Source organism: Maniola jurtina, chromosome 1, assembly GCF_905333055.1.
Source record: "Maniola jurtina chromosome 1, ilManJurt1.1, whole genome shotgun sequence".
Taxonomy (NCBI): domain Eukaryota; kingdom Metazoa; phylum Arthropoda; class Insecta; order Lepidoptera; family Nymphalidae; genus Maniola; species Maniola jurtina.
In genome coordinates this window covers 1,012,225-1,038,621 of record NC_060029.1, presented here as the reverse complement: position 1 = coordinate 1,038,621, position 26,397 = coordinate 1,012,225, and the positions used below count along the sequence as shown (strand labels likewise).

The 26,397-nt window shown below is 37.9% G+C and overlaps 1 protein-coding gene across 19 annotated transcripts in view; it reads left to right on the top strand.

Annotated features, from left to right (window-relative positions):
* Window positions 1–26,397, top strand: part of LOC123865607 (voltage-dependent L-type calcium channel subunit beta-2) — a 164,885-nt gene that overhangs the window by 125,554 nt on the left and 12,934 nt on the right. For 7 of the 19 annotated variants that reach the window (XR_006796025.1, XR_006796023.1, XR_006796026.1 and 4 more), the window contains 6 exons: window positions 20,352–20,468; window positions 21,106–21,225; window positions 21,719–21,902; window positions 24,083–24,103; window positions 25,177–25,402; window positions 26,119–26,242. Coding sequence is in view for 15 of the 19 variants with exons in the window: in XM_045906808.1 (XP_045762764.1) it covers window positions 20,352–20,468; window positions 21,106–21,225; window positions 21,719–21,902; window positions 24,083–24,103; window positions 25,177–25,402; window positions 26,119–26,242 (792 nt within the window). In the remaining 4 variants the exon portion in view is untranslated. The other 12 variants (XM_045906845.1, XM_045906792.1, XM_045906799.1 and 9 more) reach the window with 12 other exon arrangements.

Sequence of the window (26,397 nt, the reverse complement as noted above, 5' to 3'; positions counted from 1 at the left end):
GCTCCAAGCAAACGATTTGGACCTCATTTGAATAAGTAGGTAGTTATTATTACTAAAGATTTTAGCGCTTATACTATCGTGAGTGATTTCCATTATAAGTAGGTACTTACCTTTTTTTTTTTTTTTTGTTGACGCTGGGGAATGCATTTACGCATCCCCCCCGGAGGGAGGGTATGTGGGACTCGCCGGCCGAGAGGCGACCGGAATACCCACTAAACCCCAGCGGCGCTACTGCGCGTCGCCTGGCGACTGGGTCACGGGAACGGCCGAAGCAAACAACCGCGACCCAGCCAACGACGTCTGCCAAGGCAGACCCTCCACTGACCGGGGACCTGCTCGGTCCCCATCGACGCACCTCCGGGACGCACCAACGAAGTGCGTCCCCCGACCTAGGGACGCGCACGTCGCCCGCGTCCCATCCTCCGCTTCATCCACTGTGCCCTCTGCTAGTCAGAGGGACACGCGGAGAAACCTCCCCCCCTGCCAGGTCATTAGCCATAGCCAACAATATCTCCGAAGAGAAATTATTAGCCATGTTACCGGGGCGCACCGGCCCGAACACTGCTCTTCCCCTCGGACGCATCCAAAAGGGACCAGCAGCATCCAGGCACACTGGGAGGTTACCTGGCTGGCGCCCCTACTAGATTCTTATTCTTACGGCTATCCTAACTAAACGAATCGGGCTTACGTCGACTATATACGTTTAGTATAGCCGTAACATATATTTATACGTTATATCTATACTTATAATATTTTATTACTAACGAATTAAATTCAATGAAATTATAAAGTCTACACGTTCTAGAAATTGTTATACCTAGTCTGTATCGATAGTCTGTGTATTGCCAGATTTCCGAAGAATTATTACTTAAGTCGATACTTTGTTCTGTATCCATGGATTCCCGTAAAAATTTTTGGTTCCAAAGTTACACGGGTACACAAATAGGTAGGCATCGTCGCTGCAAAATTCGCTTAGTATTTTTTTAAGGATTTTCGTTTATTGATGTTATTTTGTTTCGTTTTAAAAGCCGTGTGTTCATGTAGAAACCATTCTGTCACATGTATGCTAGTTGAAGAGCTAATCTTTTTAGCTTTGTGATTTTGATCTAAAAGTAAAGAATAATTTTTCAAAAAATTTAAACTTGTGGTTTTCCACAAAGCGGAATTTTGATGCGCAGCGATGGTATATAGGTAAATCGTACGCATTTTTATAGATACCTACTCAACTAGGTAGGCAAGTATCTGAAAAACCACAGACCCAGATATTAATTTCTAGGTCCAAACCCTGGACATATTCATGTACCTAGCAATCAATATTCGAGCAAAATAATTGATTAATTAATAATTGTGGTTATGGACACCATAGTCTTAATCTTTTAGGAATAGACAATATTAATATCATTGTTTTCTTTATTACCTCTATTTTTACCACCGTGTTTTTAATTTTTATTAAAAAAAAAACAATTTTGTTTAAAATAAATAAATTTAATCAGCGACAAGAGTAACTTTAGGCGACATCTATGTTGTACACAATGAACTATGAAGCAACGCCATCTATCGTTAATATTGAGCAACAGTTAGGTCACAGTTAACGGCAAAACCACGATCGTACTTGTTCACCTACATTTCGATAGATGGCGGTAAATTATTTAACATTTTATTTAAATTTTTTTAAACTAGTAGCTTTTAAAAATGCCCCCGCGATTTCATCAGCGCGGACTACACTTTCAAACAATTCAAACCCCTATTTTATCAAAAGGATTTTCAAAAATCCTTTGTAAGTAACGGATGTCTAGCTCATAACAAATAGCAAACTATCTGCATATTCTATTTCAACTCAATCCAGGTAGGTAGGTATAATAGCTATACCCTACCTCATTAACCTTAATATTATAAATGCGAAAGTGTGTCTGTCTGTCTGTCTGTCTATCTGTCTATCTGTCTGTCTGTCTATCTGTCTGTCTGCTACGTTTTCACAGCCCAACCGCTGAACCGATTTAATGAAATTTGGTACAGACTTGGGATACATCCTAGGGAAGGACATAGGCTACTTTTTATCCTGGAAATCAAAGAGTTGCTACTGGATTTTTAAAAAACCGAAATCCACGCGAGCAAACCCGCGGGCATCCTCTAGTTTTGAACAAAGGTTTTGATTTTCAGTTTGAGTTTGAATTAAAATAGACAATCGGAAACGATTTACAATTAATTAAAACATTAATTATTGTTATTAGCCGCCAAAGACATTTCAATGTACTTCTACCGCCAAAACAGACCAATACCATCGCACACGTCCAGCCAACCCAGTACAACCGTATTTTTAGACCGCGTCGACCGCTCGCGCTCTTACAATCACCAGATGTTTTATAACCAAAACCAAAAGCTACGATGCATCTGTGATTTATACTGATTAGTGTGTAAAATAGTGTGTTATTTAACTAGTGAAATAAAGTGAAATGTGGACATTATGACGAAGGGCTTGAATCATTTTCGGCGCCCGCGCTTCAGGGGCGGGAAACGGCGGGTATGTCCAATTTTTTTCAGTTTTCTCTTATAGGTTAGATTGAGATATTTTGACATTGTAAACATGCCAAGGATTCTTCTGATACTGTTAGGTAAAATAATGTAAGGTTAATCAGTCTTGTTCTGATGGATTTCTTAATAGATTAGGTATTTGACAAAATTCTTGTAGGTAGATAAGTATTTGCATTATTTGAGGGTTGACTGTGTTTAGCGATATACATAACTTTATAAATTCTTGCTAAAAACAAAATCTTGATGGCTTAATTACGTACGAAATTAATAATCAATCTATCTGTAATATGTAGGTACTTCCCAACATTGCTAATTGTCAAAGAAGCCATACAATTTGACAGTTATAACAACTTTGACCCAAAAAGAGGGGTGTTATAAGTTTAACGTGTGTATCTGTGTATCTGTCTGTGGCATCGTAGCTCCTAAACGAATGAACCGATTTTAATTTAGTTTCTTTTGTTTGAAAGGTGGCTTGATCGAGAGTGTTTTTAGCTATAATAGAAGAAAATCGGTTCAGCGGTTTGAAAGTTATCAGCTCTTTTCTAGTTTTCCTATAGAGGTTTTTGTGTCGGGGGTTTTTAAATTTTAAGTTATAGTATGCAACTCTGTACTTAGACGTAGTATGCCGAGTGTAGGTATTTTATATTTATCTGTTGGCAAACCAATAAAATAAAATTGAAATACGTTTAGGGCAAAGACTCGTGAATTGAAAGGCTGGAATGAGTTCCGGCTTCATGAATGGGGCGGTGAATCATCGGGTGTAAACAGAATCAGATGTTGCGTTGCGATGCTGGGGAATCGCGTGTCACTTCTGATGAATGCGTTAGGTGTTCAGAAGTCGGGAATGGTGGTAATAGCTGTTGATATATAAATGACTAGAGGATGCCCGCGACTTTGTCCGCGTGGATTCAGGTATTTAAAGATCCCGTGATTTGATTTTCCGGGATAAAAAGTTGCCTATGTCAATTACAGGGACGCAACGCAAGCTACTTCGGTACCAAACATACAAATCGCTTAAGCGAATGGGTTTTTGGGAATCCCGTGGGAACTCTTTGATTTTCCGGGATAAAAAGTAGCCTATGTCCGTCCCCGGGATATAAGCTAACCGGTACCCGTCAGAATCGGTTAAACTGTTAGGCCGTGAAAAGGTAGCAGACAGACAGACAGACAGACAGATAACACACTTTCGCATTTATAATATTAAGTATGGATTAGGTACCTAGATGACGCCCCCGATATCATATTTTCAAGCTTCAAGAGTTCCTTTATTCCAGCATAACTTCTAACACTATTTGGATCGAATGGTTATCGAATGCTTACATTCATTATCCATATGCTTATAGCACCATTATCAAGTGTGAATTTTTTAACTTTTTATAGGTTTTTAAAAATTGATTGGAATTGTCAAAAATAATATAAAAATTTTCAAAAATCGATATTTCGCTCATTCAATGTCATATGTAGTCTGTTGCTAGGAGGCCAACAAGAGCCAAGAGGGAACTTGCATCAATCTTGCTGTTGTATGTAGTATGTATAAGTTACATACATAAATAAAATCAATAAGTTCAATAAAACAAATCAATAAATCAATGAGTTCAATAAAAGTTTTAAAAAACTGGTGTTTTGGAGGTTTTTAGCTGCGTCTCCCTCTGAGATTCGGAACGATTATTGCATATTCTCGATGTTTGAAGTGTTTGGATTGTGAATTGGATAGTATTAATTAGATGTTGTGTGAGCAATCACGCTCTAATGAGTATTTATTCATCCAAGGCTCTAATTGGATTATTTATTCAATATTTTGCCACTAGTTTTTTTAGATTAAAACTTTCGGATAACCTCTACGCGTTGAATCTGTGTTCTTCGAGTAGGTTTTGGGGGGGCGTTCCAATAATAATTAGATAAAATTATTTAAATAATACCTGCCTTTTTTGAGTGACGCTTATAATAGTAGGAACAGTTTTGATCAGGTTTGTAAAACCTAAAGCTACGTGCACACATACTGTGCAAACGCAGCGTAAACGCAGTCAGTGTGAAGCCGCCGTAAGTCCATATTATCAACACGGCAGCGACGTCACAACTAGGTCAACGACGTCTCCGTCGCGGCGGCCCTCATCGATCGACCCCTCACGCATGCGTCCCTCTTGCCATTCAATAACCAACCTCAATAAAACAGTAATAAAATACAAATTCCTTTAAACTGTCAATCATTTACTGCTTACTGCAATTCGAAAGATAATCAAGCAAATTTATACTTTATTTCGTCACAAATAGATTGATTTTTGTGTGTCTAATTCATAGTTAATTGAGTACATTCTAAATTGAGTCTTATTATAGGGGTGTTAAGTCGATATTGCAGTCTATTGGTCATTAATCTATCCTTGTGTGAAAATTATATTAACTGTTCGATTACATTGGAATCGCTACTGTTTAACTAACGAACTCGATAGTGGGTAGGTTTGCTTGAAAAGTACGTATTTTGGTTGGTTTTATAAATCTGGCGACTAGGGTTCAATTCTCTAAGTATTCATAAAGTTGAAAACTAAAACCTGACTGCGATCGTCTTAATAAACGCTGAAAAATTATAGTAAAATTGTTTTTCTATCGCTTGATATATTTTAATGTTGAAATATATTTATATTTATGAACTCAGAATTTTCTCCTCTTTCATTTGACACCCCACTCGATACAATGGCAAAAAAAATTTTGGAGTCCCCCACTTTTTTTCACGTAACATCCGTTTGGTCAATTTTTTTCGTATAAAATGTAGCCTATGTCACCCGGACCTTTACGACGAATCGATTGATACCTCATTCATCAAAATCGGCCCAGTAGTTTAGGCGCTACGGTGGAACACACAGAATCTGGATACAACCATACACACATACATACATACCTAGAATGCTTAAATCATAACCCTTCCTTTTGGCTTTGCCGCAGTCAGGTAAGGGCGTAAAATAGGGTAGGTATTAACATTTGTGTAGTCCTCGCGGACGAAGTCGCGGGCATACGCTGGTCTAAATCACACTAATATTATAAAGGCGAAAGTTTGTATGTGTGTGTGTGTCTGTGTGTGTATGTTTGTTACTCCTTCACGCAAAAACTACTGGACGGTTTGGGCTGAAATTTAGAATGGAGATAGATTATACCCTGGATTAGCACATAGGCTACTATTTATCCCGGAAAATGAAAGAGTTCCTACGGGAATTTTAAAAAACCTACATCCACGCGAACGAAGTCGCGGGTATTAGCTAGTATATTATAAAATAGTTTAATTAAATTTCAAATTCAATAATTCAGTTTTGGGTCAACATTCTACACCAAATACCCAAATTTCAGGTTTGCAACTCATTTCGTCTACGAGCTAGACACCTGTGACCCACGGACAGACAGACAGACAAACAAACAGCAGAGTAACATTAACAGGGCCCCTTTTTTACCCTTTGGGTACGGAACCCTAAAAAGAGTGAATAGGCATCTTCTAGAGGCAAACGCGTCCCATCTTAGGCAACGTCATCACTTTCCATCAGGTGTGACTGTGTTAAAACGTGTGCCTATAGTGAATTAAAAAAACAGGACTAGAAATCTTCTATTATTGTGAAAATTCTACCTTTTAGTCCAATAGGGTTAGTAATATGAGATTTTCGTTGACTAAGTTGACCCTATAGGTATAGTAGTCAACTCAGTCAATTCAAAGTTTTGTAAATTGTTATTAACTTCATTTTAAAGATCTTATGAAATTAACTTTTGACAAGGTGCTACGGGTGCTACGGAAGTGCTACGAATAAGGACTAGTGAGACGTCATGGCAGATATCTTTCGTAGCGTCAGCGTTTGAATTATTACTGACTAGCTGATGCCCGCAGCTTCGCCCGCGTGGATTGGTCAGATCCCCTGCAGCATCAGGATTGAGGAGTTGGACTCCAAATTTTTTATGAAACAATGTCGCAAAGTTCCTCTATCGATTAAAAAAGAAATGACGCAGATCGGTTCAGAAATCTCGGAGATTTCGGTGTACATAGGTACAAAAACACAACTCCCTTTTTGAAAGTCTATTTTTGTATATAAATTATATGTTATATTTTATATATAAAATAAATAAATCCATTTCATGTCATTTTAGCTAGTTTGTGTAGTATAGATCGGGATGATTCGTCAAACAAGAAAGCCTTTCTTCTTGTAATAAATAAATATTTACTTAAATTATTACACTAACTTAATTAACAAAATATATAATTAAAACATATTTGCAAGAAAAAGCCAACATTTTCTTGTTTTGACAAACCGCACCGTTACTGATGTCGAGTGTGTCAACGGCTTTACATCATAAATCCCTGCCCGAACTATACACACTATATACATCGTAACTTTATTCCCCAAACGTGGAGAATTGCAGAGAATTGCACCTGTCAGCGAAAGCTGTTTCAGTACTCGCGCTATTATTAGTTCAGGAAAACTCAGTTCTATTGTTTCAAGAGAACTATTTTTACTCAACGAAAGAGTTATAAATATAAATGTTAAATCAGTATGACAACTAAACTCAGGTGTTTGTCAAAGTTTCGAACCAGTCATAGCATAGAAATATTATTTAATAATTCATCTAAGAATTGTAAAGAGTTCTAAATAAAGATTTTTCATTTTTTCATTTTTTCAAGATGCATAGATACTCTACTAACTACATAATGTCTACGTATATTATGTAGTAGGTACTAGTACTTCCTACTTCTATGATAAATAAGTTTTTCGTCTACAATCTATACTTTACGCAAAAATGTCTATCTGCCAACTTTTCACGGTCCATCAGTTTTATGATTTATCCCGGAATCTGAAAGATTTCCAGCGGAGTTTTCAAAACCTAAATCCACGTGGTTGAAATTGCAGACATCATCTATTTTGTACAGAGATAGTTCATATCCTGGGTATAGGTTACTCTTTATCTCAGAAAATCGAACAGCGCCGACAGGACATCAAAACAAAACGCCAAACAACGTGTGTTACGTCAGAGATTGACGTCTATCGGCAATCACACAGTAATATTTACAGTTACCACCTACACAAAAACCTCTCCCTTCAATAGGTCCCTTACGATGACTGAATGCTCATCACCCACCCCTATAAAAAACAAACATCTTGTGGTATAAATGTACATATTATGATATCTCCAGAACCTGTCTTTGACGATTTGTACGGCAACTTAAAAGTTTTAATCATTTTCGTCCGTGCGGATTTAGGTTTTTAAGAATCATATAGGAAATCTTTGATTTTCGGAGATAAACAGTAGCCTACTCACTTCAGTCCAAGTCCAGGTCTTTAATTATATCAAAGACGTCGGCCTGTTGCATCTTTCCAACTTGCAGTGTAATTGAAGGAAAAACCAACTTTCGCATTTGCAGTTGTTTCTTTCATTTCCTGCGTGTGATCGGGCTAAATTGCTATATAAGTTAAGTAGAATATTTTTTAAGATTCGAGGGTAAGTTATGATGATTGTAAATAATAAAGCGACATAGTCACTTAGTGACTAAGCTTTTCAATAAAGAGTAAAAAAAAAACATGACAGCCAAACATGGTTGTGAACAATTCGTACAGCCAAATCAAAACAACAGTCAAGTTAAACAATACGCTCAGTCGACAGTACCTACATCAAAGCAAGCGGGTGTTACGTCAGAGATTGACGTGTATCGGCAATCCCGCTGTAATATTTACGCTGTGATCGGCTGCCGATGCGCGCGCACCCCATTCACCCGCCAGGGGCGCGGGGGGCGGGGACCAACAGGAATAAAGCCTCTACAGACGAGCCAACTTCCTGATCCAACTTACGTCCCAACGTGGTTGCTCCATGTCGGCGTAGATTTGACGAGCTTTTCGATGAAGCCGCTAGGAACAAGGAACAGGTAAAAAGAAAAGCGTGAACAGTTTTCAGCCCTGAAGAAGTGCTTTAACGCTCTTACTAGGAAAACTTGTGGTATGAGTCCATTGGATCCATTCAAGTTTTTGATCTAAAAGTTACCCAGGGAACAAATTCCCATTTAAAGCGTTTGCAAATTTTATATATTAAATTAATTTTTATACTTTGTTAAGTTGCACTTGCGGAGAATAGTGATTACATACCTACTATACATTTGCCTGATATGGCCATGCAAATTCAAATCGATTGGGTCTAGAAAATTGAGATTTTGCATGTAGCCTGTCTCCCAGGAAGTAGACTCCAATAATAAAAGATTTTCAGAATGTTCAGTAAATTATGGTTGCCACCACGAAAATGCGCGACGATTAAAACCAACCTAATTCTCATAGCTAAGTCCTAATCACCGAGTTTTTGTCGAGCCGTTTTCTACCGTGTTTCCCTTTTAGTTTTATTATGTTGGGATGAAAATTGTAGCTGGGAGTTGGTTCCGTCTGTGGCGGGGAGTGTAAGGGAGGAGGCGAGTAGAGGCGAGAGGGGCTTCAACGTTCAGTGTTCCAAGCCGGACGCGGCTCTAACGACGTCGGGAGTGCTCGCGGCCGTCGGTCCCCGCGCGGCCGATGCGAGGCCACGACGGCCGACCACGACGCAATCCCACTGGTGGTCCAGAGTGGCCACCACCTCCCCGTGCCGCCATGTCGTAACATGATGGGCTACAACAACCAGGGCCACGGATACAATAAGTTGTTCACCCAGGTGCGACCCCACTAATATACCTACATCCGACAGTGAACTCGTCGGCCAATACTTTTGTTTTGGTGACGCTTTTCTCTATAACCTATAGGCACCTCCTTAAAGTAGTGTGACCATGAGAGGACGTATATGGAAATTTTTCAAGAATATCGGTAACTTGGGTAAAACGAAAAGGGTTTACGTTGAGTGTGATTTAGCTATTTTCTATGCTAGAACTCCTCTAGAATAGAATTGGAATGATGAAAATGGATAGTTAGAATTGGATTCTAAATTCGAATCACTATCCATATCGCCCATATCATAAAATAATGTAAAAGTGCGATAGTTTGTTGGTTTGTCGCAACGGAACAACAGATCGACGTATTTTTTTGCATGGTTGTAGGTAAAGACCTGGAAAAAATCATAGAGTTCCCACGGGATTTTCGAAAACCATAATCCACGCGAAAGAAATCTCGGGCATCAGCTTATATTAAATACGAATGAATTTCCAGAAATGTAAATTATTGTTTTCAATATTGCTAATGGTGTAGAAATCGATGACAATGATAAAAGCATTTTAAGTGCCGAATCCAATTAAGCAGATTTAGAAGCTTTAAAGAGAAATCCACGAACAATTCAGTCTCTTCCTGTAGTAAAGTAAATTATCATAACAAATAATACAATAGATTTTTATTCAAATAAACTTTTACAAGTACTAACTACATAGCTAATAAACAGATTGTAAATGTCATGTACCAATATTTACATAGTAATGATAACAGCTGCTAATCTTTCAAGTAGTTAGATCCTTTTAAGATTGATGGTTTTGATGTTTTGTGTAGATTTTGCTAGTTGCCTTGCTAGTTGCTGCATAATATTATAATTTGACTGCTGAATCAAGATTTTTCAAAACATGCATTTTTGAAAAATCTTGGTTGGTAAGTAAGTACACTACTGCTTTTATATAGAATTTTATAGGACTAGCCAATAACTCATTTACTGTCTGATATTCATTAGGTGCCTACTATTCGTCCGAGGAACATTACAATAGATCCATTCTATTTCCTGTCCAAATTTTTCCTTCTTGTTCTTCTCAGTTTTATTTAGTAGACCATTTCCCCTTCGCTCCCCATAAATTCTTCTAAAGCAACTTGTAAAGCAGCATCTACCATACGATCTCCATATGATCTCCAGTTCTAAATTTATGTAGGTAACCTATCCAACACTCTGCAATAACTATAAATGCACGCATTGCGAATTTCAGTCATAAAATTTATCCGTTCTACTGAAGATCATAATTTCACTAGATTTAACGTTATTTGCATTGAAGCTATTCCCGTCAATCTAAAACTAATAAACCGCAATATTATGATGATTGAGTATTTTTATTCCTGTGTGGAATGGAACATTATGATAGGTATAGATTATGGCTCCTTCATTAAGTTTAAATTCTAGTAAAAAAAGTGTTCTTTAAGTTGAAACAGTTTTTATCTAGGAGTACGATATGTATGTAAAATTATTATGATAGAGCCACTCTTTTCCCTGTCTGACTGGTTTATTTAATAGTCTTCTGAACTCAGTGTTCTTCTAAATTTCCAAAACTCTCAGCGTGCAGCACGCTCTAAATTCATGCAAAACTATTCAATACTTTGCAATAACTATAAAATGCATGCATTCCCGAATCTCAGTCGTAAATTTCATCCATTATATTGGACTAGTACATCAGAATTTCACTGTGGATTTCACATTGTTTGTATTTGGTGCTATTTCCGTGGAGCGAGCTATCGCGCGCCTGGTTTGTTTCTCCTGTCAGCGGCCCGCGTTTAATGAGCGAGCCAACTCGGTAATGGTTCCGTGGAATCGGCTGTAAGATTACCACAAAGACTGCATGAATTCTTTATTAGCTTTTTTTCAGGTTGCGCTACATATGCCACAGTTTATTCCGACACTTCTTCTGCTTGAGGCATTGTGGCTTTTATGCTAGAGGAAGCGCCAGGATATTGAACTCTTAAGAAGGGCATGCGTGGTGTGGCACAATTTATAGACTAAACGTTTTTCTTTCATTCTTTCTTATTAGTCTGTTTTGTTCTTCGACCCGTGTTCCTCAACGATTCGTCTAGATATCCAGTGACTAGAAAATAATACCTAACTAAAATCGTTTGCTGCACTGTAAGGAATCACCAATGGATGAATCGATCAAACATCGCAAATGAGGTTGTATTGGCCACACCCTATACTGGGAACCTAAGAGAATCGCAAGATAAGCTCTAGATTGTACCCCTAAGAGCAGGAGAAAGTGCGGTCGGCCCAAAGAAACTTTGTGGCGTACGGTTCTAGTGGAATTTGCGAGCATAGGACATAAACAAGTGTAAATTAAAAATTTATAACACCCCCGACAAGTGAAGGTTACAGTAACTAGACAAGAGCTCATAACTTTCAAACGGCTGAACCAATTTTCTTGGATTATAGCTAAGAACACTCTCGATCACGCCACCTTTCAAACAAAAAAAAAAAAAAATTAAAATCGGTTCATTAGTTTAGGAGCTACGATGCCACAGACAGATACACAGATACACACGTCAAACTTATAACACCACTCTTTTTGGGTCGGGGGTTAAAAAGTAAAAAGTAAAGCTCAAGAGTCAAGACAGCTTGTGATGGTACGGCAAACGGACGGCCCGTAAACGCCTTCTGCCGCATTTTGGGGGGGACAGGGATATAAAGGATCAAGAAAGTTGTTCTTCGATACTTGGTCGTAGGTGGGATGCACTGTATGCAAAAATCTAGTTAAAAAAGCTCGAAAATATTGTTAGACAAACTTAATTGTTGCTCTGAAATACTTCTGCGACCAGCTGGTACATGACCTCCAAAATTAACATTCAGATCCGTCATTTCATCGAGAAGCTAAACAGAAACTTCTATCATGGTAATGTGTGGTGATCTCTGGCACAATAGACTATTTTTTTTGTCTCTCTCGTCTGGCTTGACAAAGATTAGCCAATGTCAAGTTTGTAGTTATTTGTAACAAGTTAGGGAAACTATACAAGTATGGACCTCGTCTGTGCCGGTGCTCGCCGACACACGCACGGCACCCCCTTATAGCGCTTTCCAGTCAGTTTTAACAAAAAAAAAACACTCCAAAAAGGCAGAGCACGCCCGCCAGCTAACACCAACATAGACGAAGTCTCACAATAGACTATATTGACGGTTAAAATCATTTTTTTAAACTTCGTGCAATAGATATATTTTTTCGGAGTTTTTTCAAAAATGTCATGGTCACCCTACAATAGTTGGATATGATAATGGTGCACTGCAATTACCTTAATTACTAAGTGTATCTGTTTATCATACCAACCTAATGGAATATAAAGTCCTTTTTGATGCCTTGGCTAGACAATGTAAACTTGGACAGCGTTCTTTGATATATTTCTTGCTAGATGATGCCCGCGACTTCGTCCGGGTGGATAATATATTTATAATGAATTTAGGTTGTTAAAAATACCGAGGGAACTCAAATGACGTCAATAACTTCGTTCATGTGGAATTGGGTTTATTACATATCCTGAAGCCCAAAAGCAGGGTTATGTTTTTAAACTAAGTATGTATGTATGTCCGTTCTTATGTCGTCTTGTTTACTAACAACCGATTTCGATAAAATTATACGACATTAGATTCGTCTTGATGGCGCTAGGTCACTAAATATAAAATTCTTGAAAAGTCAAAATGGCTGATTGTATGCGCTCTGAAAAAGATGCAGTACAAATCACAGTCAGGGGTTTTTTTATCCCCCGACGCGACCCAAAAAGAGGGGTGTTATAAGTTTGACATGTGTATCTGTCTGAAGCATCGTAGCTCCTAAAGTAATAAACCGATTTTAATTTAGTTTTTTTTTTGTTCGTAAGGTGGCTTGATCGAGAGTGTTCTTAGCTATAATCCAAGAAAATCGGTTTGAAAGTTATCAGCTCTATTCTAGTTACTTTGACCTTTACTTGTCGGGGGTGTTATAAATTTTTAATTTACACTTCTTAAACTTTTTAATTGACTTGTTATGCAACAATCTCTAATAGATTTTATTTAACGCACCTTTAGTTTTAACACCGTTGTTACAAGGCGGTGCTCCTGGCAGCGGCATCCAATTAGCATGACCTGGTGCGCTTGTCGAAGAAGCTCACTCAATGAGGTCACTTAATAAGATCACTTAGAAATTAAGAGCATGATGACGCCTCACTTATATAATGCAAGTAATTCCTTATTTGAGCCAACTACAGCTAAGCTAAAAGGAGTAAGATGATTGTAGCAATCGTATTTTTTAGTTGTAAGTCGATCTCCTCCTATTGGAAAGGTCGGGATGGTCGGGGGTTTGATTCCGGACCACCACACTGGCCCAGTGTGGATTGATAGACTCCAAAAACCTTTGAGAACATTATGGAAAACTCGCACTCCCGCACGTTTTGACACGATGTTTTTCTTCACCATTAAAGTAAGTGACGGACTTCGTCTGTGGTGGTGTTGGCTGGCGGGCGTGCTCTGCTTTTTGGAGTGTTTTTTTTTGTTGAAACTGACTGGAAAGCGCTCTAAGGGGGTGCCGTGCGTATGTCGGCGAGCGCCGGCATAGACGGGGTCCATACTTGTATAATTTAACTAACTTGTTACAAATAACTACAAACTTGACATTGGCTAATCTTTGTAAAGCCAGACGAGAGAGAAAAAAAAGTAAGTGACATTCAATTGCTAACGCATATAACTCCGGAAAGTTGGAAGTGCGTGCCCGAGATCGAACCCCCGACCGACCGAATAAGAAGCGGACATCTTAACCACTAAGCTATCACGACTAAATATCAGATATTTTCTACTAATGCAATGAAAACACTTGATGTGGTATTGACACCCTGCCAAGACCTAGCGGAAACGCGCGCCTATTGCAGCATTGATTACCAGCAAAATGGCAACCAACTCAAACTATTATACACTCATTACTCATTCATTACCCATAAAATAAGCTTATTATAAATAAAATTCCTATATTTGTCCACTGTTCGCTAAATACGTATAAGTGAAACTGCCCAAGAAAAGGAGTGTAATGTTTTCAGGGTTCATACGTACCTATCTTTAATCACACCGTCACACTAATATTATAAAGGCGAAAGTTTGTATGTATGTGTGTGTGTGTGCGTATATGTTTGTTACTCCTTCATGCAAAAACCACAGGACGGATTTGGCTGAAATTCGGAATGGAGGTAGATAATATCCTGGATTAGCTACTTAGGACATAGGCTACTTTTTATCCCGGAAAATCAAAGAGTTACCACGGGATTTCGAAAAACCTAAATCCACGCAGACGAAGTCGCGGGCGTCAGCTAGTAACTTCTAAATGCCTGAACAGATTTGGATATAATATGGGGTATCGTTCTAGAACCCTTACATTATTCCGAGTGACACTGGCTATAATTTTGTTGAAAAAGGTTCATTATGGCAAGTCGATCGTCTTGTTTTTTATGTTTTAACAAGGTTTTAACCAGTAATTATTATATCCAAAAGAATTTTTGCGGTCCAAAATAGAGGAATCCGTTTAAAAAAAAAAACTATTTCCATGTTCTCTTTATTTTAGAGCTTATTTATTAGAGAGGTTTAGTTGTACAAAAAATAATTTCAACATCTAAAGTTCTGAGACCCATAAAGTAGGTACCTAACAGCAAAACTTTTCTTACAATAAGCCATAATAAGCATAGACTGAAGTATGACGTCACTCCTTCCATCCCCCGCCTCTCCGCCCAAAGTGCCACGTTATTACGTATAAAATAGCTATAAATCACCAAGCCGCCCATGCAAAACATGCCAAATATTCAGAAGCTAGGTTCAGGGGGGGATGACGTCATTTATTCGATCCACCCGCCTGTTTCCCAGAGCATCCCATTGTAGTATTCCAACTGATTCGAATAACAATCGAAGTTACAGTTACTGTTCAGTTTATGTAATGTTAGAGTTTCCCCAGCGCGCTCCAAAGACCCCCTATACAAATGTAATTCGATTCTCATTTGAATATAAAAAAATCATTACTGAATATTATTTATTATCTTCTCAAGCTAAACTAATGTAGAGTTATCACCTTCATAATGCCTTCATAACTGAAGTTTTGAGTCTAATACCCAAGAACACACACACACACACACACACACACTTGTGGATTTTCATTTTGTCCTTTCATTTGTTCTATAGAACTTGACGTCATCGGACGAAATGCGACAATTTTATCCTAATTTGTCTCATAGAACAGTTGAGATTTTTCTTTTTTTATCTAAAGTTCTGAGTTCTGGAGTTCTGCGCTTGTCAATGACATAATATACCTCAAATACTGGATGCATATTTGAACGTCACGGTCAACTTATTTTTTCTTATTTTTATTTATTTCATTGCTGTCATGTACTAATAACTATATAACTTAAAGCTAAATAAGTATAGTTACATGACGCCCTGTCAGGGCATCGCAATTTACAATATATTAATTACATTTATTATACACAATCATTTCAATCATTATAAATTAAGATTAATTTTAATGTTACATAATTATTAAATTATTAAATTAGTAACGCTAAATAAATTAAAAAAATGGTTTCTATTTGTAGGTATGTCATGTAGTGAGTAATAGGTATGTCAAATTAAAACTAAGTTTACAGATTCAAGAACAAACTTCTTTCGCCTGTATAGAGATCCAAACCATCGCATAAGTTACCTTGTGGGAACTTTATAAAAATGAAATTTCTAAGAGCTTACGCTAAAATATTTCACAGTAGATTTCACTGAGAACAAAAATACTTTGCGAAAGATCCGCCAAAGGAGTTCCCAGAAAATTGTTTAACATTTTTCCCTTTGAAAATTCTTTTAAATTTTTCCTCTTCGTTCAAGAGGGAAAATTCGTTCGTTTACGTTTTAAATTCCTAGTGGGCTGATTACGAAATTTTGATGCAAACACAAAATTAGATAAACAGAATTCGGTATAGTTACCTATTAGTTGGATTTTAGACTTTAGGGATACACCATTGGGATGGTGCCTATGTCAAAAATAAATGATTTCTTAGTATTTATTATTAAATAGAGGGTCTTCCAAAATTCGTAAAATCCACGTCCATAGTTAGCTTTGGGTCTGGTAACCATTTTAAATTATCGATTTAAAAAGTACGACGAAAAGAAGACGAAGTTATGACGTCACATCTATGTTTTCCATACAAGCTCCCATACTAAGCCTGCGTTTTGACGGTTGATAGTTGCTGATTTGACTAGTTCCATAGGCACCATCGCTATTGTGACAGTTGCAATCAGAAGTTTCATAGTAGGTACAGATGCTGCTTTACAAACCGTTTTCTTATACTCTTGGAATATAGCTGATTATTTACATTTTATTATTGCTGGAAGTAGTTCGTATTAGCAGAAATCCTTTTACGTAGAAACCTTATAGATAGCTTGTACTTTCTTTGAATGTAGATAGCTTGCACTTTGGCTTCTAATCTTAGGCATCTGGAAATTCTATTACTATAGCTACATATTTATATACAAAACTTGCACACTCGCAGAGTACAGTGAATGTGCAGTGATTTTCTAGATTTTTTTTTAACCCCCGACCCAAAAAGAGGGGTGTTATAGTTTGACGTGTGTATCTGTGTATCTGTCTGTGGCATCGTAGCTCCTAAACGAATGAACCGATTTTAATTTAGTTTTTTTGTTTGAAAGGTGGCTTGATCGAGAGTGTTCTTAGCTATAATCGAAGCAAATTGGTTCAGCCGTTTGAAAGTTATCAGCTCTTTTCTAGTTTTCTTATAGAGATTTTGTGTCGGGGGTTTTTTAAATTTTGAGTTATCTAGATTTTGTTTTCAATATAGTAATCGACACCAATGTAGCGCAGTTGGGGTGGTGCCTTGTCAAAAATAAATTAAATAGAGTGTCTTTCAAAATTCGTTAAATACAAGTCCACTATTAGTTTTAAGTTTGCTAACCATTTTACATTATCAATTCAACTAAAAAAGTTCGTTTCACTTCTATGTATTTCATACAAAGCGATCGTTTTGACGTTTGATAAATAGTTGCTGATTTGACTATTAGGCACCATCGCTGTTGCGCTTTGATATGCCCCTAGCTTTATACTTTTCTAGAATGTCTGTATTTCCTAGAATGTCATGGAATGCATTTATGATTTCAGATGTTTTAGTGCATCTATTTTACTGCATGTTTGTCTGATTTGTTGTCTGTTTGTCTGTTGTTGTGCGTTGCATGCAGTCAGCAAGAGTGGCCGGCTCCGACCAATGAAACACTACAAGCCCTTGGTAAGGAACGTTAGTTTTTATTTTGCTTCTCATTTAATTTCTCTATTTATTTGGCGTCAGGTAAAAAGAACTCCCACCTTATACTTGCACAGTGAGTAATTTATTTATCGATCGAGCTGGCGAAGTGAGGTTCCTACAATAAAGGTACAGGACCTACCTATACTTATGCGTAGACACATCCCTTGTACTGTCCTCTAGAGTTCTTTTTATCTGACCCTTTTAGCATGGTTAATTATTTATTACTGCACGAGTCGACAAAATTAAACTTTGTAACTACCTACCTATGTTTTTTTTTGGATGGACAACACTATGTATGAAGTTTATCTAGCACGATGTTGAATAAATAGATTGCTGTTAAGGCCGCAACATCAATATTGCCATCCGAGGCATGCTACAGTCACATGTTGTTGCTCCGGCGTAAAAGAGCCTTAAGAAATCAAATATTTTTTACTATTTATACGTATAAATAGCAATAAAAAAGTTACATCTTCTCAATCGTTTGAACTCCGTTTAAACATACCAAAGCAAATTGCAAATTGCAAACACACATAAATAAAATAGTAATCTTTGCAATTGCTTTTGCTAAAAATATCCTCTAAAATGGCCAGTAAAAAGTTTTCTTACGTCATAGACTGAGGTGTGAATCGTATAAGTGTAAGTCCATTATAGAAATTGGATCAGAACTGACTAGCTTAATTAGATTTAGTTTATTGTGATATCATCTGGATTAAAAATAGTATGTAAACGTTAAAAATATCAGGCTAGATATTTATCGGCATACAAGCCAGACTAGGATTTTACTCTTGGCTGGGTTTGCTATGGGCTTTTCTCAGACCTGGGCGCGTTTGGAACCCTTGTAGCTTTAGTTTTAAGTTAACGTAATTTAATTGATTGTCACCATTATATAATATCTTACAAATCCAACAATTGTTAATGAAAAAGTGTACAATAGTGTAAGTTCGCGAAAGGTCCAGAAGACAATCGGGATGGGGGCACCCCGCACACCGTTTTCGTTTGTCATGTCGCGAACTATATCTACTTAGAATAAATTATTTGGCTTTGACTTTGATTGATGATTACGGGTGCCCGCAAAAAATGCCTTTACCGAGTGTTAGGAGTTAGGACGCTGGTTTCCTGGGGACGGGGACGGACCCTAATGTAGGACGCAACGTGCGTTGACACATTGGCCCCGTGTCATAATATCAGAGGACAGCATCAAGACTGGGAGCCATCGCAGAAATGTCTGAAACCGGCAAGCAACGCAAGTATGCCTTTCTTATCGAGAGTTACATTTTCGTTCCATTTTCCGTGGAGAACCTGAGGTCATGGAGTCTTAGCTCATGTACGAGACTTTTTACAGCGGTTAATGCTCTCATCTAGTGACAGATTACTGGCTCATTTTTCGCGTAGAGGATCAGCCTGGCTGACCAGCGCGTGAATGTAGCCAGTATTCTTGGTATCATTCCACGCGGGCATGATTTGTACAGTAATAGATAAGGCTAGCTTTCAGTTTTATTGGGCAAAGTGAGATGATGAAACATACGATACGAAGACGTGTTGAGCTTTGATATTCCAAAATATAGTGTAGGCACATTATTACAACCAGGAACAAAAGCGTAACCTTTTATTTTAGTGTTGTATAAACTATAAGCATCCCCACCGCTCCGCCAAGGGGGTCGCCAGGCTATATCCGATGACCTATATTTATTTTAACCCCTGTCCAGCGGCGTGAATAATTAACTTCTTTGATCAAGCCACGATGACTACGAGGCGTCGGAAAATTACTGTCATAATAGAGTTGGACTACATTAGGGGCGTGAAAACGTATAATTTGAATAAATTTTTAACCCCCGACCCAAGAAGAGGGGCGTTATAAGTTGGACGTGTGTATGTGTGTGTCTGTGGCATCGTAGCTCCTAAACTAATGAACCGATTTTAATTTCGTTTTTTTGTTTGAAAGGTGGCTTGGTCGAGAGTGTTCGTAGCTATAATCCAAGAAAATCGGTTCAGCCGTTTGAAAGTTATCAGCTCTTTTCTAGTTACTGTAACCTTCACTTGTCGGGGGTGAAGTAAATTTTTTATTTACACTTGTTATTCCCTAATAGGGCAGGGTGCTCGATGGGATTTTTGCACGAAGTCACGGGCATCACCGTGTGGGTTTAAGTTGTTAAAAATCCCTTGGGAACTCATTGATTTTCCGGGATAAAAAATATTCTATGAGACTCTGGAATGCAATTCTATCTATGTAGTAAATAGGTACTAAGTAGTTGATTCCCGCAACTTCGTTCACGTGGATTTAGGTTTTTTTAGAATCCATGGAATCTCTTTAGTTTTCTAACTTTATACTGCAAAATTACGGGAGCGCAGTAGAGACCAATCCTTTCAAGTAGGGCGTAGAAGTACGGACACATTTTACCCACAAAATGATTTATAACTAAACCTTGTTTCAAGTTGAAATGTTACAAAAATCAAACAATAATTGTAGTAAATCTTGCGTAAAAAATCAGGCACCTAACGGGATCGGGTACCAAACTGTTCGGTTACTGTTCTGCTTTCCTGTTTTGTGGATGGCTTAATTTGGGGATTCAATATGTTTAAGCTTCCCATTGATAATTATGATGTTCCTTAGTACTTTGTACACTAAGATGTTAATATATCTGTTCGGTGTAAAAGGAAGGGCTTGACTTCAAAGGAAGAAAAAGTATTCTTCTAGTATCATTCCCTATTGGAGGTTGGCAATCACTAACTTGACTAGTTGGACTAACTGGATTGTATTTCAATGGAAGAGTAATAAAGCTTTTTTAATACAAGTGCGTCTCAGTCACGTTTATTCAAGTATGGTTGCTAATATAAGCTCATCTGTGATTCCAGGGCTCGGCAGATTCAAACTACTCCCAGCCATCCTCGGAACTGTCGCTGGACGAAGACAAGGAGGCTCTGCGCCGCGAGAAGGAAGCGCAGGCTCTCTCACAGCTGGATAAGGCCCGAGTGAGTCACCTCAACTTTTTTACCCGACTGCGGCAAAGCCAAAAGGAAGGATTATGATTTTAGCAGTCTACGTATGTTTGTATTTGTGTATGTTTGTATCCAGATTCTGTATGTTCCACCGTAGCGCCTAAACTACTACTGGGCCGATTTCGATGAATGAGGTGTCAATCGAATCATCGTAGAGTTTCGGGTGACATAGGCTACATTTTATACGAAAAAATTGACCTAACGGATATTACATGAAAAAAGTGGGGATCTCCATATTTTTTTGCTCTTGTATCAAGTGGGATGTCAAATGAAAGAGGAGAAAAGTCTGATTGCAGCCAAGGACTAGTCTATATTTTTTTTTCTGTGGTTGTAGCTGCAATCAGTCGACAGACTATTAAGCAGGTTTGTTGTATTGTCTGTGACTTTGCCAGACTAGATGGCCACTGTCCTCATGTCTGTATAGTATCGAGCATATATTTGCCCGCTTCAGTCGCTTTAGTTTTTTAGCAGTTAATAGGCTGTTTGCCAGTGAATTGGCAGTGAATTGTCTTTGTAGTCGCTCCCGATGTTTGTCTTTATATTGATTGATTTCTTCGATCACTAATAAATAAATAAAAAGTAACTTATCAGCATACTTCAATGTTTTCAGTCGAAACCGGTGGCGTTTGCAGTACGCACGAACGTCGCATACGATGGCACGCTGGACGACGACTCGCCCGTGCATGGCAGCGCCATCTCCTTCGAAGTGCGTGACTTCCTGCATATCAAGGTAAATCTTCCTTTCTTCTTCCTAAGTAAATCTCCCTTCATGATAAATCTTCCTTGTTTGTTCTTCCTAGCGTTTGTCTCCCGTCACTCCATCCGTGCCCTAGTTCCCTGCTCAGTTGCTACCGCTTTACCCAATCTATTTCATCAAAGACCTCCTTCAAAAACATAATATCCACAAATCGTAATATAATATACCTTGATTTGTGGATGATTTTAATATGATATGGATTAGTTATAGTGATAGGGGTAGGAGATGGAGTAAGTTTTTCAATAAACCCATACTTTGGTTTCTACACGGCATCGTAACGGAATGCCAGAACGGTAAATCGCTTGGCGGTACGGCCTTTTCGGTGCGGGAGCAACTACGATAGCCACGGCCAATGGCTCCTACTAGACCAGAGATTCAGAAATTACTCCCACTAATAAGACCACAGCGGTTGCCATTGCGCCAGGGAGGTCGGCCTTTCACTAATGATGTGAATTGGACGTTTCAGGAGAAGTACGACAACAACTGGTGGATCGGGCGGCTCGTGAAGGAGGGCGAGGACGTGGGCTTCATCCCGTCGCCCGTAAAGCTGGAGGCCGTGCGCACGGGGCTGCAGTCGCGCGGCCGCTACGCGCGCCCGCAGTCCGCGGGCCAGCCGCTCCCCAGCCGAGGTAGCACCCCTCCCACGCCCGGTACGTTCACCCAGCTCACGACGAGCCATGCGCTGTCATCCCACCACTCATCACAACACACGCCTGGAGAATCACTACTCAACTTCTGAAAGAAAGAAAACTTTTTATTTGATCACCACAATGAAACTACTTAGTTTAAAAAAAAGCGTTATGTGTGGTCAAATGTCTCCCACTTAGCATCATGTTGCAGCGTGCCTAGCTTGCTGCAGTTTGATACTGAAGTCCGATCTCCCGAATGAGAGGGCGATAACTTAACCACTAGGCTATGACCGCTCATGTGACCTATATCACCTATACTTGGAATACATTCATTAATCTGTATAATGTAATGCTCAGACCACATTAAAGTTAACGCCAATGCCCAACAACGCCATAATTATCGCGATAATTAGCGCGTTAAACTGAGTGGCCACACTTGAACGGTTAATGTCTAATGCCAATTGAATTGGGGTTAAAATTGTCTACCGCCAAACAATATTGTGAATGCCGTTGTACGTTGATCATGGCTACATCTACGTTTAACGGGAAACGCCGTTAAGCATCGCGTTTTTGGCCGTTAATTTAGTCGGGACATAACAGAAACTAAAGTTGCAGAAAGTCAAAATGGTACAGTTAAGTCGTGATACTCCACAACTAAAATCAACAACGCTCTTGTTTTGCATGTTAGTATAACGTCTTGATGCTGCTGACTGTCTTACCTACATCAAAAAAGCTAAAAAAAATATGGAGAAAAAAACATGTGAATTCTTCTATTGTATATAATGTTCTGAAAATCCAAAGGAAACATTAACTTGGGAAAGATATACCTGTGTATTAGTACTACCACTTTTATAAGTCGCAGCGACAAAGTTGCGCAGAAAAGCTTAACCTAACGCCGACTAAAACAAAATACCTACACCAATGAAATACAGACCTTATTGCTTGACGTTAAGATTGTAAACACAAGAACAACAGTGACTCACTATCTATCTAACTATCTAGCTCATAATTCGCGCGTACAAAACATTGCCCGTAGGCAACAACCAATGGCGGATGGAGGCACACTATGATTGGCTGAAATATTTTCGCGCCATTCAAAAATAAGTTTTCTGCGCAAGTACATTGGCGTAACTTATAAAAGTGGTAGTATTATATCAGCAACCACCACGGGATTGGGTATCTAACGGTCGCCGCGGAGACGGCTTTGACTGATTTCTGCTTCCTATTTCGTGGATACCAATACACTTGTAGCGCCTGTCAGCTGTTTTGGGGCCTTTAAAGAGAGTTGTTGACATCTCTTTCTTGGAAAGCTTAGCACAAGATGAAATTGCAAAACAGATAATCCAATTTCCCTGTTATAACCACAGATCTAATACAACCGCCATGTCCACTTTTTCTTTTGATCATGATAAAATTCTACCTACAAAATATGTGTACAGCTTCGACCTATTATTAATAAACTTACAAATAAATCAATTTTGTGAATTTCTACTTGTGCTAATAAAATATACAACGCAGTTTTGTAAAGCGGTGATAATAAAATAACAGAATACCCGACTGAGATTGTTGTGGGCTCTTTTCAGACTTGAGCGCGTTTGGAACCCTCGTAATTAATTATCACCACTATATCATCTTTCAAATCTAACAAATCTGACAAACAAAAGGTGTACAATAATAGTACCTACTTTGAATAAATGATTTGGGTTTGGAGTTTAATGGCTGAAAGTCATTTTTTACCTAAAAATAATTGCTCAGTACAAAAAGTTAAAACTATGAATAGTAACATAATGAAGAATGACTATTTCATATTTATATTTGGTGTTAAAATAAAAATTATTTGAGAGATTTAAAAATCTAGATAGTGAATTAACTTATAATTGAGAAAATAATACCTACTGAAAATTTCTAAGCAACCCAACAACAAAAACATACTTAGTATTACAATCTAGAGTCCTAAACCAAAGAAAAAATGATTAATGATAAATTATTTTAATCTACAAGCGGATCCAATAACGATGTTTCCAAAGGCTGTTATAGTTTATTTTTTACTTACAATTGAATGCTAAACTGCTTTGTACAACAACATAATCAATAATCATACTAAACCCATAATTCACTCACGCATAATACGAAACTGGTGAAAGTTGTCTATTTCCTTGGTCTGATATGTTGCACTCATTTGATTATTGACGTTATTTCAGATGTGCCCACGATCGATCGAGGTAAGACCACCATACATCCATTGACCAGGAAATGTTATCAATTTTCACCCAAATATTGTATTGAATTTATTAATTTGGCCTTGGTTTTGTCGAATTTATTCTTGGATGTTAATTACTTAATACAATTATTTTATTCTTCTTTATAATATACTTTGCTCGCATCTTCCATATCATGCTCCATTGCCCTTTCTATCCCTCTGAATTCTTAAAGAACTGTATTTATGCCTACATTTTTCGTAAGCATAAATTAAGTCCTTTCTACAAACCCTAATTTATTATGTTCTTTTCTTTCTTCGTGAAATTTCAAAAGACTGATCTCTATTACACAAGTTTTTGTCCTTTAAATTATCTATTTTAAAATATTCTATTGAAATTTCACTCTTCAGGTATGTATTTTAATGGAATGAATGTTGATGTCGTCAAGTGTTTTGTCTTCTTTTATCGTATTGTGAAAATTAAGGTACTGTTTGTCAATGGAAAATGTTTTATGTCCTTGTAATGTAGTTGAAGCCCCGTTATTTCCTATGTTATGGCAATAAAAATAATGAAATACTGAAACGACAAGTTAAAAGCTTAAGAAAAAGCATGCTGTCTGTTGTTGTTAAAAACTTCTTATACCTACTGTATTAATTGTTGATTTTGATTAAGTATTCACATTCCCTGAAATGATGTTTGCCTTCGGAAATACTTTGAATAACCTGTTTCAATTATATCAAACCACTATGTTTTGCAGTTACACTACAGTACTGTTGCAATTTCCTGTACTGTGTAAGTCTCCGATATAAAGATTCTAAGATTAAAACCAATTTTAACCTAGAAATATAAAAAATACCCCCGTTTTAATCTCCCGGTATTTATTAGTCTTAATTCAAGTAATTTTATGATACAAATAACCGAAGTCAATGTTAAAAAGATGATTTAGTTATTGCCCAATTCAGTTATAGTGTATCAATAACAACTAATGAATCTTCAAAAGAAACTCAAAGCAAATAAGATACAATGGCTGACATGAATGAAGGATGAATGAAAAGCGATAGTAAAACAAACTGTTGATAATTTTATTTTATTTTCAGGTGAAGACTCGGACTCAGCCGGCAGAGGTCGCGGCGCAGGAGCATTACCCGCGAGTAAGGAAAAAAGAAAACCGTTCTTCAAAAAGCAGGAGGCCTGCACGCCATATGACGTGGTGCCTTCGATGCGGCCCGTGGTTCTTGTAGGACCGTCGTTGAAGGGCTATGAGGTCACGGATATGATGCAGAAGGCATTGTTCGATTTTCTCAAGAGACGGTTTGAGGGCAGGTGAGAAATCATTTTCAAAAATCATAAGGAATAGATACTGGAAAATTTTATGGCGATTCAATGTTCAATTTTGGAAGTATACTAAAACTATCTAAAAAAATTTAGAAAATAAAACATATCTAAGAGTTTTTAGAGATACGATACGATACGATACGATCAATGATATTGTATTGAAGAACAAGGTCCATGTTGATCTAAAGTATGTTGCATGACCTTTTAACATGACTAATCTCACTCTATTTACTAAGCGTAACTATTGTACTTCCAGAAGTGGGTATAACGAAAAGCCCAACGAAACTGGTTCTGATCTATGATGTTACACTTAGATAATACAACGTTAAACCAGTGTATAACGCCTTTATTTAATGATTTTTTTTATTATACTAACTACCAACTAACCTCATATGCTTTAACCTCATAAGACCATAGATAAAATTACGGAAGTTTAAGTGAGGTAGCACTATACAATTTAAAATATTGAAATCTGTCTGGATCCAGTAGATAATACCATCATCTACTGCATATAGTGTTACGAGGTTAAGAGCAAATAAACTAACATTTCAGGATAATAATAACCCGTGTGATGGCGGATATATCGCTCGCCAAGCGGTCGCTACTCAACAACGCTTCGAAGCGAGCGATTGTGGAGCGTTCCAACTCGCGATCCACTTGCCTCGCCGAAGTCCAGGTACACTCACCACGATATGCCTTTCCAGGATCATCATCACCCGGGTGACCGCGGATATTTCCTTGGCGAAGCGGTCCTTGCTCAATAACCCGACAAAGAAACCCATAATGGACAGAACCAATTCCAGAACCAATTGTCTGGCTGAAGTACAGGTTCGAGCAGTTTGGTGAACTAACCTAACCTCGTGCTAACATGGAATGTTCCAATTTACCATTTATTCCATCTTACATAACACCATACTGAACGTCTATCCGCTTTTACGGAGTATTTTCTAAATAACTTTTGCCACGTCATATAATAAAATTGA